General features: G+C 32.9%; 2 protein-coding genes across 3 annotated transcripts; both read right to left on the minus strand.

Moving 5' to 3' along the window:
• Nucleotides 1-1,758: 1,758 nt before the first annotated feature.
• On the minus strand, nt 1,759-10,540 carry LOC112050076 (tetraspanin-13). The gene is made up of 7 exons (XM_052883471.1): nt 10,203-10,540; nt 9,963-10,130; nt 9,032-9,130; nt 7,715-7,840; nt 6,724-6,855; nt 4,783-4,883; nt 1,759-1,895 (listed from the first exon to the last, which is right to left on the minus strand). Exons 1-6 carry the CDS (start codon nt 10,260-10,262, stop codon nt 4,809-4,811), a joined length of 660 nt encoding a protein of 219 aa, XP_052739431.1. The 5' UTR covers nt 10,263-10,540; the 3' UTR covers nt 1,759-1,895; nt 4,783-4,808.
• A 1,771-nt stretch (nt 10,541-12,311) lies between these two features.
• On the minus strand, nt 12,312-15,802 carry LOC112050075 (transmembrane protein 177). 2 transcript variants are annotated; one of them, XM_024088209.2, is made up of 4 exons: nt 15,561-15,802; nt 14,515-14,651; nt 13,948-14,039; nt 12,312-13,285 (listed from the first exon to the last, which is right to left on the minus strand). In XM_024088209.2, exons 1-4 carry the CDS (start codon nt 15,578-15,580, stop codon nt 12,698-12,700), a joined length of 837 nt encoding a protein of 278 aa, XP_023943977.1. In that variant the 5' UTR covers nt 15,581-15,802; the 3' UTR covers nt 12,312-12,697. The 2 variants fall into 2 exon arrangements, with proteins under 2 accessions (XP_023943977.1, XP_023943976.1); XM_024088208.2 differs by having other exon boundaries at nt 15,446-15,802.
• Between the last annotated feature and the right edge of the window lie 212 nt (nt 15,803-16,014).

Below are 16,014 nucleotides of genomic sequence, written 5' to 3' on the forward strand. Positions count from 1 at the left end.
CTTACAATTTATTGAGCAATTCACTATGCAATCCATAAACATTTTATATTTTTTCTCTAATTATTATATTTGTAATGTTGTACTGGTTTTAATTTATTATAGTAATAATTAGAGAACTTTTAAAATAATTTTTACATCAATATACCTCTCGCCAAACTTCAAGTCCGCTCTGACATTGTCAGAACATGTCAAAATATGTTATAACAACTGTTATCAGGATGAAATATTTTAATTGTAAAACAAAAGTTGCATACTATAATATATTAAGTAATTCAATAATTTTAAGATCAAAACATGTACGACATTCTATCAAATAAATAATGATTTGATTTTAACTACGCAGCTACTATTAACTCAGCTGGGATATATTTTCGTTTAAACAACCATACACCTCGTGTTCAGGACGAACCATAAGTTTGGCGCCGTCTATACCTGATATTTGTTTACATGTTTGGCATTTCATATTTTAACACAATTAACCCTGCTAATTTGATAATCTATTAGCAAACAACTCACTGCAAAGGATAAGCATGACTTGATATGTAAAACAAACGAGACTTTACATGCAGTGGAACTCTGGATGCGTCAAAACCAATTAGAGATTGCACCAGGAAAAACTGAAGCAGTTGTCTTCAATAGAAAAAGAAATGTTCATGGCATGCAATTTGACTGTGGAGGACAGACGGTTACTACATCAAACAGCGTTACCTATCTAGGCGTAAAGCTAGACTGGGGACTAAATTTCGGGCCGCACCTGAGATCTGTTTGCGAAAAAGCTTCTAAAACCGCAAGAGCCCTGTGTAAGCTGCTCCTTAACACCAAGGGCCCCAGTGACGTCAAAAGAAGGACGCTAGCTATGGTTACACAGTCCATAGTTTTGTACGCGGCACCAATCTGGGAACCAGCTATGAATTTTGCTGTGCATAAAATGCAGGTATTGAAAGCACAACGTATACTAGCGCTCAGGGTTTGCTCTGCCTACAAAACTGTATCCACTGATGCTGCACTGGTTCTCGCAAACTTAACTCCCATCCACCTGCTAGCTGCTGAGAGAGCGATCCGAAGAAAACAAAGTACCGCGGAAATACCAGGAACTCTGGAAAAAGAAACCTTAGCGAAATGGCAAAAAGAATGGGATATATCGTCTAAAGGTAGATGGACATACCGCCTGATTCCTGATCTAGAACAATGGACGAGCAGAAGGCATGGCCGAATGTCATATCGCCTTACACAGTGCTTTACTGGTGATGGCGTTTTTATGTGCTATCTGGCAGGTATCGGTAAAAGACCAGACGCCACGTGCATGTACTGCGACAATAACGACGATGCAATGCACACCATCTTCGATTGTGTAAAGTGGGAAAGTGACAGGCGAGAAGTGTCTGCAAAGGTGGGAGATATAAGTGTAGATAACGTAGTACCTAAAATGCTGGAATCAGAAAAAAGCTGGAGAATTATTACTAACTTCCTTGAAGACATTATAAGGGAAAAGGAAAAGGAGGAAATGAGAAGGAAAACAACAACAATGACATAAGATATAGGCAAAAGTGTTACCGTGTTTTAGGCCGAAAGGCGGGTACACGGCTAACAGGGTGGCAGGAGGGGTTTTAGCCGGTAAGAGTCCGGCACTACCCTTTAGGGTGTCCATGAGGATTTCCCCTCCTGGATGGAAAAAAAAAAAAAAAAAAAAAAAAAAAAAAAAAAAAAAAAAAAAAAAAAAAAAAAAAAGCAAACAACTATAATTCAAACTATTTAACTATTATTTGAGACTAAGAAGATACCTAAAGAAAATTGATTTAATATAGATAATTTTTTCTGGGAAATATAGCATGGGGTTCCTTGTAATTTGGGTCCGGTTGGTTGCGGTAACGTCGGGCGAGCCATACTGCGAAAAGCTGAAAAAAAAACGGTTTCTTTAGTAACAAAAAGCCTTTTTAGGTGGCAATACATATAGACCTTGATAACCATGCAATTAAAAAAATAAACATGTACTAATTATAATGATTTGCTTCAGCTAAACTTTACAGAAATTGTGAATAAATAATACATTACTTTTTAAATTGACAAAAAGAGACTGTAAAAATCATGCAAAAGCGTGCAACTATTTATTTATGTATTCTGCAGTGTATGTTAATAAATGCTATTTATAAGCTGAAAATTTTAAATTTTTAGAAATTAATTAATAAAACAGCTCCAGCGGTCGAACTGTATTATTATTTCAAAAGAAGTGCAAAAAAATTGAGCAATAATATACTATGCACAAAAATTAAGGGAGCAGAAAAAAAATCCAAATTTTTGGGGGATTTTCAACAGGCTGTAACTTATACAAAAATGGTCGTACAGCAAAAAAATAAAAAGCAAATTGTAGCTCTAAGTGTTTAGTTTTTGGATCTGAGTTTGAAAATTTTTTTTTGAAAATATTTTTCGAGTAATCATAAGAAAACCACCGAAAAAAAAATTTTCGAAATTTTTTTGGTTTTTTTTTAATCTACGGACGTGGAAAAATTTTTTTCGACTCAACCTCCATATGGACCGGATAGCTTGTTTATTCAGATTTAATTTCGTTTTTTTAAAATCTCGATACGAGCATTTCTCGCTGAGATATCGATGTTTGAATGGAAAAAGATCATTTTGTCTTTGATTACCAATATCTCAGCAACCAATGATCGCACAGAAATTTTGAGGTTGGTTTCAAAAATTTGAATAAACTCTCTACAAGGGTTGGCAATTGAATTTTGAAAAAAAAATTTTTTTTCAATCATTACATGAATTTGAAAAAGCATCCAAAAAAGGGCTTTTTGTCGTTTTTTGGAAAATCAAGCGCCCAATCAAAAATATTGCGGAAACCACTGACGTTAAGTGTGCCTTTTACTGTTCAATATACCCACAAAAACCCTACAAAGTTTCAATTCAATCCAGCCAACCGTTTTTTTTTCCCACTTGATCGAATTTTTAAAAAAATTAAAGGAGCAAGAATTTCGCTCTGAAAATGTCATAATTTACGCTTTTGTGCTTGCGCACGTGTATGTGTGTGTTCCACAGTATTTTGTGACTCCAAACTCACTCTCCGAAGATGTATGTGTGTGTGTGTGTGTGTGTGTGTGTGGAAGTGACGAACCACAGGGTCTCAATCTCTGATAAAACCACACACATAATTTGGATTTTTTTTCTGCTGCCTTAATTTTTGTGCATAGTATATAAAATATATAATAATAAAATTGAGCAATAGTAAATTAAAGAAAGTTTATCTATTCTACGATTATTAATTCCAGTCAGTAAAATGTCAAGTGCAACTGTCACTGAAAAGTCATTTTACTAGTAAAATGTCTTAAACTGTAAATTAAACCTCTTATAATAAAAGGACGCACAATCATGCTGAAAAAATCACTTAAAACCTGGTCAATTTTGCTAGTTTTAGAATTATTGGTAAAGAAAATTACGCCTAAAAACCTTTAAATATAGTCTAATATTGAATAAAATCCCAAATTCAGAACAAATTCAACCTTAAGGATTGAGTTTAAGGTTGAATTTGCAAACACGACTACATGAATTGAATGCCAAGAAGTTGTGTTTGGCACTCATTGAGTGGGGACGTTTTTTAATCGCTGATTGTGCATCCACTTTTTAATAGGAGATCGACGTATAGAAGAAAACCTACTTACTACACTACTAATAGTGATGTAGAAGGATACGTTCGTGCTTTTATTATAAGAGGCCAATGCTTCTATACCAGTATACTCTGCGAGACGAAACAAGTCTCGTAGACGCGGCGCTAAAGTCTTTATGGCTCTCATTGTCATTTGTATAAGACGCTGTCGATTTTAGTTCAGGTTTTAGCCACAGGACTTCTTTCATGGCGCGGAGTCTACACACGGCACAGAACAATGTTGAATTATAAAATAAAATAAGAAGTGAAGAAAATCAATAAATATGCAGTCATATTGGCAAGCACCATTCATCTTGTTAAAGTAATGAGTAATCAGTGCAAAACATGCAACACAGCACATAATATGCTTAATGGCAAGTTTCTAAAATCAGTCTTTTTGTAATTTGGCGATTAGCAAGCGATATTATTTGTATATGTAAATATTTTTTACTGGGAACATTAACCAGTCGGTTCTGAAACATTAAATATCGCAGTCAGACGATAACCGAACCGAAACCGGACCAAAAACGAACCTAAAGGACTGCGCGAGAAACCTCTCTAATAATAATAATAATTTTGAAACAGACTAGCAGTTACCTCCTACTCTATGGTGTGCACTGAAGCGAAATACGTCGTGACGTCACACTTGAAAGTGACGTCATAGACTTTCAGCATGTTAGTTATATTTTTGAACTCAGAGAAATTTGAACCACGAGAAAGTTAGATTTTACTTGTTCATATGTCGATCCATATGGATTAATGAAATACTGACCATTTAAATAGTGAGAAGTAATTAGATAGAACAACCACAGAATAAGTTTGATTTTAAATCATTAATACCAGCACACTTAATATGTAAAGTGATAAGTAAAATTTATTTATCTCAATATATAAATGCGAAAGGTCATTTATCACGATATTCGAAAACCGTTTGATGTACAAAGCTGAAATTCGGCAGGCAGGTACTTTACAGTTAGTAGTAGATTTTGCGACAGGGCTGGATTAAAGAGGTTTAAGGGCGAACGAAGTCACAGGCGTCCGCTAGTATAGACATATGACATCGCACAAATAATATCGACAGGCTATAGATAATAGAAACTGGCCGTTAGTGTTTCTCAAGCACAGTACTAATCCACCTTAAACCATTCAATCCTTAGAGCATTCACAGAAATGCACTGGGGTTAGCGCGCGGATCCTTTTGGTTACGATATCTTACTGTCAACCACACACCCAGAAACTGCAAATAACCGCCCAATTGTTAGTAACAAAAGTAACACATACAGAAAGACAACTTCATTATAATGTGTGCGCTGTAGCATGGTGAGGATGACAGTTGCCTGTATGACGTTGACATCTGTCAGTCTCAGTACCAATACATCTATGGCGTTACATTATACACATGACACTTTGTTTAAATTTTTCTTTCAATTTGATTTTATTTGTAGAGTAGAACATTCTAGCTGGGTTAAATTTAAGTTACTACAGTTATTAATGATTTAATGTATTACAAATGTGGTACAGCTGAAATATTAAGTCACAATGTTACTGAAACCATCACCCGCACCATGCTACAGCATTTTCATTAAAGATAATAATTAGTTACATTAGTTAGGCAACCAGTTAATATTGAAAACATTAATTCAGTGCTCATAGTATGACGTTACCAAATTCAGAATCTACTAGCCACAAGAAATTAGGCCTTGAAACACAACTCATGTTGCACTAGCTAGCCTAGCTCAAAGCCTAGCCTAGCCTTTTTCGCTTAATTGGAGTATTAAGATTATTTAAAAATATTACTAATTTGCTTTGAGTATTAAAAAAATTTTAAAGTAGCAAATTTTTTTAATTTCATAATTTAAAAAAAAACGTATTATTCCCCTTTCCCCAGTTAAACGAAAACTCTATAGTGGAGTGGTAATCACAATAGAATTGTAAGTCTGATTTTTAAACTGTTAGCATTTTCATTTGAATGTAAGTATAAAAAATATAATAAATGTACATCAAAATTTGAGTCCAAACATAATTTAGATGCTGTATTTAATGCGCCTTCTTTAGAACCAGACAGCCTAATTACTATGTACATAATAAACAAAATAAATATAAAAATTAAATTATTTAAATAAAGTAATATTAAGGAAGATAAGAGAAACCATTATCACGTGGTTATTAATAGCGATTAAAGGCTTATTAAATATAAATTAAATTAATAGTTTAAATGGCGATCAAAATGGTGCTATTGTCAAAGAGACTGATTTGAAGTTAGCAATTAATTATTATCAAACAAAGTTAGCAATTACAAAAGTGAATTATGCGATATTTTAATTAAATTTTCAAGTTTCTCTCTTTTAAAAGTAAATTTTCTTTTCGCAATAAGTAATACTACATTACATACTTTATTGTCTTTAATCAATGATTTATGGTTGGTTTGCTAGTTATTATGTTTATGTCTACATTTAGCACACTTATCACAGTAAACATTGATAAAGTTATCTGTGTTTATGTTTAAACTATGAATTTAGTTGTTTCCTACATTCATGACAATTATGTACTCTAAAGTTGATGTAAATTATAACAAATTATTTAACATAGATTTCTTATAGAGACATATTTACAGATATATATAAGATAAAACCTTTTTAACAAAAAAATTGAACCGACTTCTAAATCAGAAAAATAAACTAAGTGGCGAAAAATAGCTTGGCACCGCCTTCAAAGTGATCAGAAGGTAGCACATAGGATGTTATTTTTCGCTTTTTAGTTTATTTTTGTGATTTTGAAGTCTGTTAAATTTATTGTTAAAAAAAAAATATTTTTCTGTTTTTAGTGTGTCCTAGCATTTAATTTTTGTGAACGAAAGCGCCACAGTACGGGCAATTTCGTTATTTTCATTTTAACACAAAATTACTGGACTGTTTTTTATGAAAATTAAATGGGACCAATCTGGAAGTATATTCTTTCAAACAAAAAACAGAATTTTTAGAAGTTATGCGGTAACAAACATTTAAAAAAAAACATACGCGTCAAATTGAGAACCTAATCCTTTTTTTTGTAGTCGGTTAAAAATAATAATGAGGTACCTCAGTAAAACTGAAGAAAAGTCCAATACCGCCGCATAGTTTGAAAGCGTTGTCAATGGTCTCCTTAAGATTCTCCACACAGGGTTGGCACCAACAAGCTGATGTTATCTCCATATTGGCGCAACAAATTCTCTGAAAATATTTACAAATGATAATTTACAAAGGAGGCAATCACAAATTGACGTCACCAACAACTCTAACAGCCTTATTTATGAACATGGATTATGATTTAAACCTCCTTCAAAGTAAAGTAAACTTTAAAAAGTAGAGATTAGGCCAATTTTACTATGAGGAAAATTAAGGTTCAAATCTCAATAAAAGTTTATGAATATAGGTAAGAATCAAAACAAGTAGACATGTTCTATATCACCATCTAATATCTAACTTTTTTTTATTTTTTTATTCATTAGAAGTAAGCCCTTGACTACAATCTCAGCTGATGGTAAGTGATGATGCAATCTAAGATGGAAGCAGGCCTACTTGTTAGGAGGATGAAAATCCACACCCCTTTCGGTTTCTACACGACATCGTACCGGAACGCTAAATCGTTTGGCGGTACGTCACTAACTACCAGCTAGACTTGGACCTGGATTAAGAAAACCTCAATCGACCCAGCCGGGGATCAAACCCAGAACCTCCGTCATATATGTATATCCACCGCGCATACCACTGCGCCATGGAGGTCGCCAAAACTAAAGAAACAATTTTTTGTGGTAGTCTTGGTGGTGCCAGTTTTAGTGCATGTATGTTGATATCAACACTTGAAAAATGCAGTTAAATAACAAAAATCACTGTACACTTTGCTATTGCTATTAAATAAAAAAGATTAAAGAGAAATTGATAAAATCTAGTGTTGCACAAAATAAATAATTTTATTTTGTTATCTTTCACAAAAAACTAAATGCTTCTTTTCACTCCATAACTAGAACATCTCCAGGAGAGTCAACATTTATAGTAAGGAGGTACAATGAAATGTAATATAAAACCTTACATCAATGTCAGTGCACGAGGGAAAGTCTGCCGTTCCATTGAGGGGCACAGCTCTACTCTGGAAGCCACAGCATTTGTATCTCTTCTGTACTTCTTCCTTCACATCCATATTAACAGTGTGCCAGCCCTAGAACATTAGGTAGTTGTAAAGGTTGTGATGTGTTAAACAAAAGTCTATTGCTACAATATAGACTATGATGTTATTGTTATATATTTAAGAACTATTATAAAAACCATTTTTAGAAACAAATGGCGTAGTATCGGAAACCCACTTCACACAACAGAGCTGGTACGGTACAACTTTCAAAAGGCTCACCGACCGAGCACCACAAGATGTCATGAAATAGACACTACATTATTATATTTGGGCAAATCACTGGATTTCGCACCAAACACGCCATGATTCAAATAATCCTGCTGAATGTCTCACGACAGATTGCAGGAATAATGAGACTAAAAAAAAAATAATATCTTTAAGAAAAAAAATATCAAATGTAAAGGGTGAATTTTGAATTATTTTATTTTAAGAGGGGAGAATTCGGAGATTTGGAGGTTCGCTTGGGCCATAGTGTTGTGTAAATTTTTATTACATTGTAATGTAAAAAAATGTGAAAAAACAGTTAGGATGACAACTACTTTTATTATCAAAATACCCACAACAGTTAGGTATTATAAAATGTAGTACCTAATTGTCTCTAATGTGTATAATTATAATATAACTAGCTGACGCCGCGCGGTTTCACCAGCGTGGTTTTCGGTTCCTTAGGAATATATGGATAATATATAGCCTATAGCCTTCCTCGATAAATGGGCTATCTAACACTGAAGGAATTTTTGAAATCAGCTTAGTAGTTCCTGAGATCAGCGCGTTCAAACAAACAAACTCTTCAGCTGTATAATATTAGTATAGATAATTAACCAGCATACTAGTAAACTCGCCATCCTCACAAAAATTTCAAGTTTATGAGGATGGCTCAAGGTCAAGTAATTTTTTACATATACTACAGCCCTACTCTATGTGTACTGTTTACCAACAAAATTAAAAATTAGGGTTTAAATTGCTAGTCATTTTGCACCTAATAATAACTTGTTCTTATATTAATGGAAATAAATTTGAATTATAGAAGCTTAGAAGAATTAGATAAAGTTAATATATTTTGAAGAACATTTTATAAGCAAACAATAGATAATTTAAAATAAATAAGTTATAAAATGACGTGCATTTTCTACCTTCAGTACATAAGAAATATGACTGTAGGTAACAACTGTAACACTTTTTCGTACAATAAATGAAAAAAAAAAAAAAAGCACGAGTTACCTCTTGCGCCATCATTTGCTGTTGATCAGAATTCACAGCCAGACAAGCACATGCCACAGAAAACTGTACCAGGAATAGCAGGAACAGAATCACCATGTACTGTATATGTCCGTGCTAAGGAATTATTACTGTAAAATATCATTTTTACCAGAAGAGAGAATTAAGTAATAAACATTTTATTGACTCAAAAATTTCATCATCAGAAAGTAGATCAGTAAAGCAATTTATATAGGATTTTTTAGGTACTCTACATTAATTCTCACTCATAACATTAATGTAAGTTGCTTTGTTAAACTTTCATGCCTTAGTTACTCCAAGAAATGAATAACTTCTATATTGTTGACATACCATTAGGGACCTTTCATTCAGGAAAAAGCACTAAGTATTTCTGAGGAATACAAAAACTGAAAGAGGAGTAAATATTTAAAATCAGACTGACAGTTGAAAATGTAGCCTAGCCACATTAAAATGTAGTCATCGTCTGGCAAGTTTTTTGATGACACTACCATGATATGCGGGCGACGAGGGGAAAGACTGCATAAATGTGAAATTGTGCGTGCAGGGAAGTGAGGTGCATGAGTCGTCGGTTTTTCATTCATCGCTACACACCCCCTGTCTGCTCTACCCATCGGGAGTGTTAAGGATAAACTTGCCAAGCTATAATAATATAATGCTGGTACTGTACACTTGAATTTTTTTTACATAATTATAAAATTTAATATATATTTAAAATTTAATATAGAGTTCTACAGAAAGATTTTCATTGGGTAACATATTTTTGGATAAACTTTCAATATCACTGAATTCAATAAAATTTTGTGATACACAAATAATAAAAAATAGACATAATGATACACTAGTGTTTTCCATCCTAGGACCAGGATGTTTAGCCATAGCACAAGATAGGTTTATCATTTTTAACAAAGGATACAAAGAAAAGCATAACTTGGTGGTGTTTCACGGCTCCAGCAAGTCCCAGTAAAGATATGAGAATTAGAAATACTCCACATGCTAGGATGCCTCCAACTATGGGCAAGTTTGTGACCAAGGCAGACGCCTGCCCATACACTGCCACTGAGATGAGGATTGACGCAACCACCTTTAAAAGAAACAAACAAGTTACGATACACACAATAAGTATTACCCTTGATTGTGTACAAATAATACTTACAACATATAGAATGTTTAACGCAATTAAAGCGTTTTTAGAGCAAGTAAAACCTCCACACATCTTGCTAATACTATTCAGCACAGCGATTTTTATCTAACGTATTGTCACTATTGTGTTAACACGATCTGTGAATCAATTATTCCAGTCACATAACACTTGCGCTTATCACAGAAATAATGTTTGTAATTCAGCCCTTTAAAATCTGAAACTAATTCAGTAAATTGAAAAGATACATTATGCACAAAAGCTCATGTCCAAAGCAAAAGTACTTTTACTTTTATTTTAGTAATTCACTTCGACTTCACGTTCACGAATCAAATCATCAAATGAAATGACAAGATAATGACATTGACAAATGACATTGACATACAATAACAATTGATGAAAAAATTACAGATAACAGAATTTTTGCCGACCTTTTATTTTTCGTCTGTGGTTATGTAGACTACTTACGGACCTCGGCCCGGTCACGGTCAACGAGTCAAGCTTCGCTTTGACTTACGTGCACTTCTTCCCTGTCCCTACCCTACCCTATTCTTACCACTACCCCTAAATTCGTTTGTTACAAAAAATGTGATAAATGAAGAACCGCTCGACCGATTTTGTACAAACTTCACATATTGTACCATCTACTAAAATAGTCCAAACAATGCCTAAATATTTGGTTTGGATCAAGATGAGCCCGTTCTTGAGTTTTAAAATTACAATGAAAAGTGGCATTAATTTTATATTCGGATAGATAACAAATCCGGAACTTCGCCTCCGTCTTTCGCTAACTAGCGGACGCCCGTGATTTCGTCTGCGAATAAATATAGTAAGTTTTCATCAACCCCTTTCAACCCTTTACGGGTTTAAATTTTTAAAAATGTTGTATCATTTAATAACTTGTGTTTCTTTCGTGATTTATGCATTTTTATAAGCAACGGTAACTCTAAAAATGAAGGACTTTCAATACAAACCTTTAACCCGTTTCCTATGTACTGCTCGTAGGTACTAAAATTCAAATTGATCGGTACAGCCGTTTAGCCATGAAAAGGTAACAGACAGACAGACTTCTTTCGCATTTATAATTAACCGACTTCCGTCGGTCCGTCATTCATTGATTCATTCATTTCGTCAATCTTAATTTTTATTTATAATGTCATTTATTAAAAATTTTAGGCCTTTATATATAGTCCACTATTCAATAAAATCCCAAATTCAGAGCAAATTCAACCTTAAGAATTTGAGTTCAAGGTTGAATTTTCAAATGCGACTACTTGAATTGACTGCCAGAAGCAAGAAGTTGTGTTCGGCACTCATTGAGTGATTGTGCATCCACTGTTTAATAGGAGATCGATGGCTAGGACAAAGTAAAACACTCGAAAAATACGAAAAATAAAATTCAACAGACTTCAAAATCACAAAAATAAATTATAAAGCAAAAAATAACATCGTACGTTCTACCTTCGTATGATATGTGAAGTTTTAGGAAGTCGGTTGAATTTTATTACTAAAAAGATTTTTACTAGCGGACGCCCGCGACTTCGTCCGTATGGAACTCAGTTTTTCACAAAGCCCGCGGGAACGATGAATTTTTTCGGGATATAATTAGTGTTCCTGTTTATAATCGAAGTACTTAGGTGTATATATTTCAAAGAGTTAATCCGGTTCACATTCATACCATCAAAAACATCAGTTTTTTGCAAATCTTGGAAAACCATGGATTTTTTCGGAACTAAGCCTATGTCTTTTAATCCAGAGTAAAATCTATTTCCATTCCAAATTTCAGCCAAATCGGTTTAGTACTTTCGGTGTTATAGGGTAAGAGTAACAAACATCCAAACATAGAAACTTTCGCGTTTATAATATTAGTAGGATGTAGGATGGATAATAATGTCTCCGAGTGCGGAACATCGAAACTTCCTTACTGCACCGCCGCCGACAGTTTTAAAGTACACATTTGCCTTTATAAACGGTAAACGCTGAAGCGCACCGTGTGCAGTGTTACCAACTGTTGAAAATATTTAAACCTAAAATTGGTGTCAAAAACCCCTAAAGTCGCCTTAATTATTGAGTTGTCCCCCTAAAATTATTAATTCATAATGATTTAGAAATAATATGCTGTAAAATGTTTCAGAAGTCTATATTTAATATGTTGACATTAAATAAATTTAACGGTTTCATTATTGGATAAAAATTGTCACATATTCTAATGTCAATAGTAAGTATTAAATAAATCTGTTTTGGACTAACTATAAAAGGTTCTTGGGCTTCAATAACAAAAAAGTTAACTCTCTATAGTCATCTATATTACCGAGTAATATTTTCATTAGATACATATCATTACAAACATATTGAGGAACAAAATATGAAGTATCATGGTATTTGCAGTCACAGTACAGAGTTACCAAAAAAAGCACAAACACCTTCATCTATTTTCGAGTTTCTACTTTAGTGTCTCACTCATTGACTTAATATATTGCACTTCTTAGATAATTATTAAATTAAAATAATTACAACACTTGACTTTCACTTAAAACATTTTCTTCCAGATTTTCATTACTTTGTTTCAACCTGTGTTCAAAGTATTGTTTTCTATGAACCAAGGCAATATGAGGTTGTCTTATTAAATAGTTTTCGTTGCCATTTATAGTGTATTTCTTTTCACCCTCTTTGCCCATCAATTCTCTTAACGCTTGATTTCTTTGTAATAGTTTGTCATAGAATGTTACACCACTTTTTATGTAATCTGGGCCAAGCTCACACAATTTCTTGTCAGCTACTGTTTCATAGTAAACTTCAGTCATATCTTTCATAAGAAAATAAGTGCCTAAACTAAACAAACCAACAATAGAATATATTACACCTCTAATACCTTGTGGAGCATTATATAAATTATACCTTCTGTTACAGTATTGAGACAAGTTATATGCAAAGAAAAGACAAATAAATGGATAAGAAGACTCAAACATCACTTTATTATTTTGAGTCATAAGTATTTCTCTGCATATTGCAAATTCTTTAACTTTATCGGGTAAGATGAGAGCTTCACCTAATTTATTTCCAATTTCTGATTTCAGATTAAGTGTTTTTTGATTGACCTGAAATTAATAAAGGTAACTTTTATATATTATGAAGATGATAAAAATATATATTATGAAAGTACCTACTACTGGAATAGTAAGTATAGATAATATTCATCATTATCAACCCATATTTGGCTCACTGCTGAGCTTGAGTCTCCTCTCAGAAAGAGAGGGGTTAGGTTAAATTGTCCACTATGTTGGCCAATGCGAAATAGGAAAATTCGCAGGTATGCAGGTTTCCTCATTATGTTTTTCCTTCACTGTTAGAGACACAAGACATTTAACTACTTAAAAGCACATAACTATAAAGATGGAGGTGCATGTCCCAGACCGGATTCAAACCTACAACCTCTGGAATCAGAGGCAGAGATCATATTCACTGCAACAATAATATTGTAAGCTCATTGCAATCTTTATGACATCTGCGAAATAAGCCGGAGGTGTCTCCAAGTGCAGCAAATACATAAGGTATGCTAAAATCAAAACATGTGAGGCGACTTGGTGGGTGGAAGGCGCGCAGGGTGCCGTTTTGCCGGTTAACAGGGGTGCCCTGCCGCCGCACCCCTGTTAACAACTATTAATTTGGAAATTATTGCATACATTATTCATGTGTATGACTTTTTAATGTAGATATTTATTTGTATTTATAATTATACCTTAATGTAAAAACAACAAACCTGGATATTTTGCTTTTCAATGTCTTCCAAGTTTTTATATGTAAAATTCACAGGAATTCCAACTAATGCACCAAATCTTGAACTGGTGCTACCTAAAATTTTTAAAACCTTAATAGTTATTCCAGTTTAAAAGAGTAAAATAACAAGGTTATTAACACTTCCAATTATGGGGTGCTGTAATAAGGTAAGGTGCTCATGCCTTAGTAGTTTATATATAACTAAGCTAAAAAAAAATTGACATATATATACAAATATTACATACAATATAATATAACATTGTTATGTAAACCTTAATTTAAGGTAACTAGAATTAACAAAATCCTCATTTAAGTAGGTTTCCTCACAATGTTTTTGTTCAACATGAAAATAATAATATTGTGAAGTGTTATTCATATTAATTGATTATGAAACACGGCTAAAACTCACGTGATATTAGGTCGGAGTATGAGTATGGGTTCGAAACTAGTTGGGCATACTCACATGATATTAGGTAATATCATGTGAGTTTTAGCCGTGTTTCATAATCAATTAATAAAATAATAATAATAGTAAGTTAAAAAAACATACCAGCATGAAATAGGTCAAATCCAAATACACTGAATGGTTCAATAAGTTTCCGGTGTGTTTCAGGTAACTTTAGTAGATCCATACATTTCTGGTATGTCTTATGTAGATCATTTGGAAGCTCTACCGGCTTTCCTTCACTGTAATCAAATGCCAATTAATAGTAATCAGACTTTTTCCATACAAACATAAATAATTTAAAGACAACTTGAAAAATTATCTTTTTACTGATGTTACAGATATTAAAATATGCATGAAATATTGAATATAAAATGCATCCTTTTAGCATACATTGACTACAAGGTGTGATCAGACCAAGTGGAAAACCATCATACTATAGAAAAAACACACAGACACACTGGTGTGTCATTAACTTCACCAGAACTAAGTATACCAATAGGGATGATGACTATAATAGGATTGAATATATTGATTTTTATGATAAATTAGGGTAAATAAGGTCAATGTTAACTAATTTATATATAAATAAATAAGATTCAAAATCTATTAAAAATCTCTTATCATAATTAGATGAAAATTCATAGTTATAGCTTCCTTACATTAAATGTGACATATTTGAACTATAAACATAAACACACAAATAACAAAGATATTTGTAATTATGTTTGACTGCCTATACAAATCTAATGATCATTATGTACCTACGACTTCATTAAATCATACTATTTTGTATTGTGCGTTTTCAGTGATCCACGGCAGCGCCGCAAATCCGACCCTTTATATCCCTGGTGCTCTGAAAGTAATGATCGCAGATACCCTGTTACTTTTCCAAAATTGTTTTACTTTTAGCATACTCCTAATTTATAAACAATTTATAAAACTGTCATCATCCCTATTCCCTTGAGACCGAAACACAGTGACTTTGTGACCATGATAAGAAATAAACATTCTGATAATACTGTCCCTGACTTACTTATAATAATGTACAAAGTCTTTGTAATTCTGCAAGAAAAATGTGTGAGGAGTAAATTTTGCTGCAGTAAGAACGAGACTGGTGCCAGTTATTAGTGAAAATGAAAACTTTCGACCTTTTTCTGTTAAAAACCATGATACAGGCCGCTTTGTAGACATATTTAGATTCTTCCAATAGATCCTACTTTATAATGAGATGAATAAATATAAAATTTGTAATATCATCAAATCAGTATTTTTGTAATCAAATCGATATGCTAAAGTTAATAAATTATTAAATCCTCTAAATTATTTATATTTTTTTAAAACTCTTCACATAACCTTAAATATTTTTTTTGACGTTCATTGACATTGACGTTCATGACAAGTAAACTTTTTTTATAACTGGCTTTACAGCTGAGGCCTGAGGGTTCTCATCGTTTTGAGATGGAAAACTTTTTGTATTTTTTTTTGTTTTTCTCAATTGGTTTCTTTAACTATTACAAAATCAAAAATCTCTCCCCTTTACAAAAAATATGCATAATTATTTTTATAACTTAATGGATACTATACTAAAAATACCGTAGCTAG

The sequence above is a fragment of the Bicyclus anynana genome, chromosome 9, assembly GCF_947172395.1.
Source record: "Bicyclus anynana chromosome 9, ilBicAnyn1.1, whole genome shotgun sequence".
Lineage (NCBI taxonomy): Eukaryota > Metazoa > Arthropoda > Insecta > Lepidoptera > Nymphalidae > Bicyclus > Bicyclus anynana.

What these genes read in the sequence shown, in the direction of transcription:
- LOC112050076 (XM_052883471.1), bottom strand. Translation starts at nt 10,262, where the DNA reads ATGTGTGGAGGTTTTACTTGCTCTAAAAACGCTTTAATTGCGTTAAAC. An exon ending in AGCAAATGATGGCGCAAGAG is followed by an intron (nt 7,841 to 9,031) that starts GTAACTCGTGCT and finishes CTAATGTTCTAG; the next exon opens with GGCTGGCACACTGTTAATAT. An exon ending in CCTCGTGCACTGACATTGAT is followed by an intron (nt 6,856 to 7,714) that starts GTAAGGTTTTAT and finishes AAATATTTTCAG; the next exon opens with AGAATTTGTTGCGCCAATAT.
- LOC112050075 (XM_024088208.2), bottom strand. Translation starts at nt 15,603, where the DNA reads ATGTCTACAAAGCGGCCTGTATCATGGTTTTTAACAGAAAAAGGTCGA. An exon ending in ATTTGACCTATTTCATGCTG is followed by an intron (nt 14,040 to 14,514) that starts GTATGTTTTTTT and finishes TAAAAATTTTAG; the next exon opens with GTAGCACCAGTTCAAGATTT. An exon ending in TTGAAAAGCAAAATATCCAG is followed by an intron (nt 13,286 to 13,947) that starts GTTTGTTGTTTT and finishes TATTAATTTCAG; the next exon opens with GTCAATCAAAAAACACTTAA.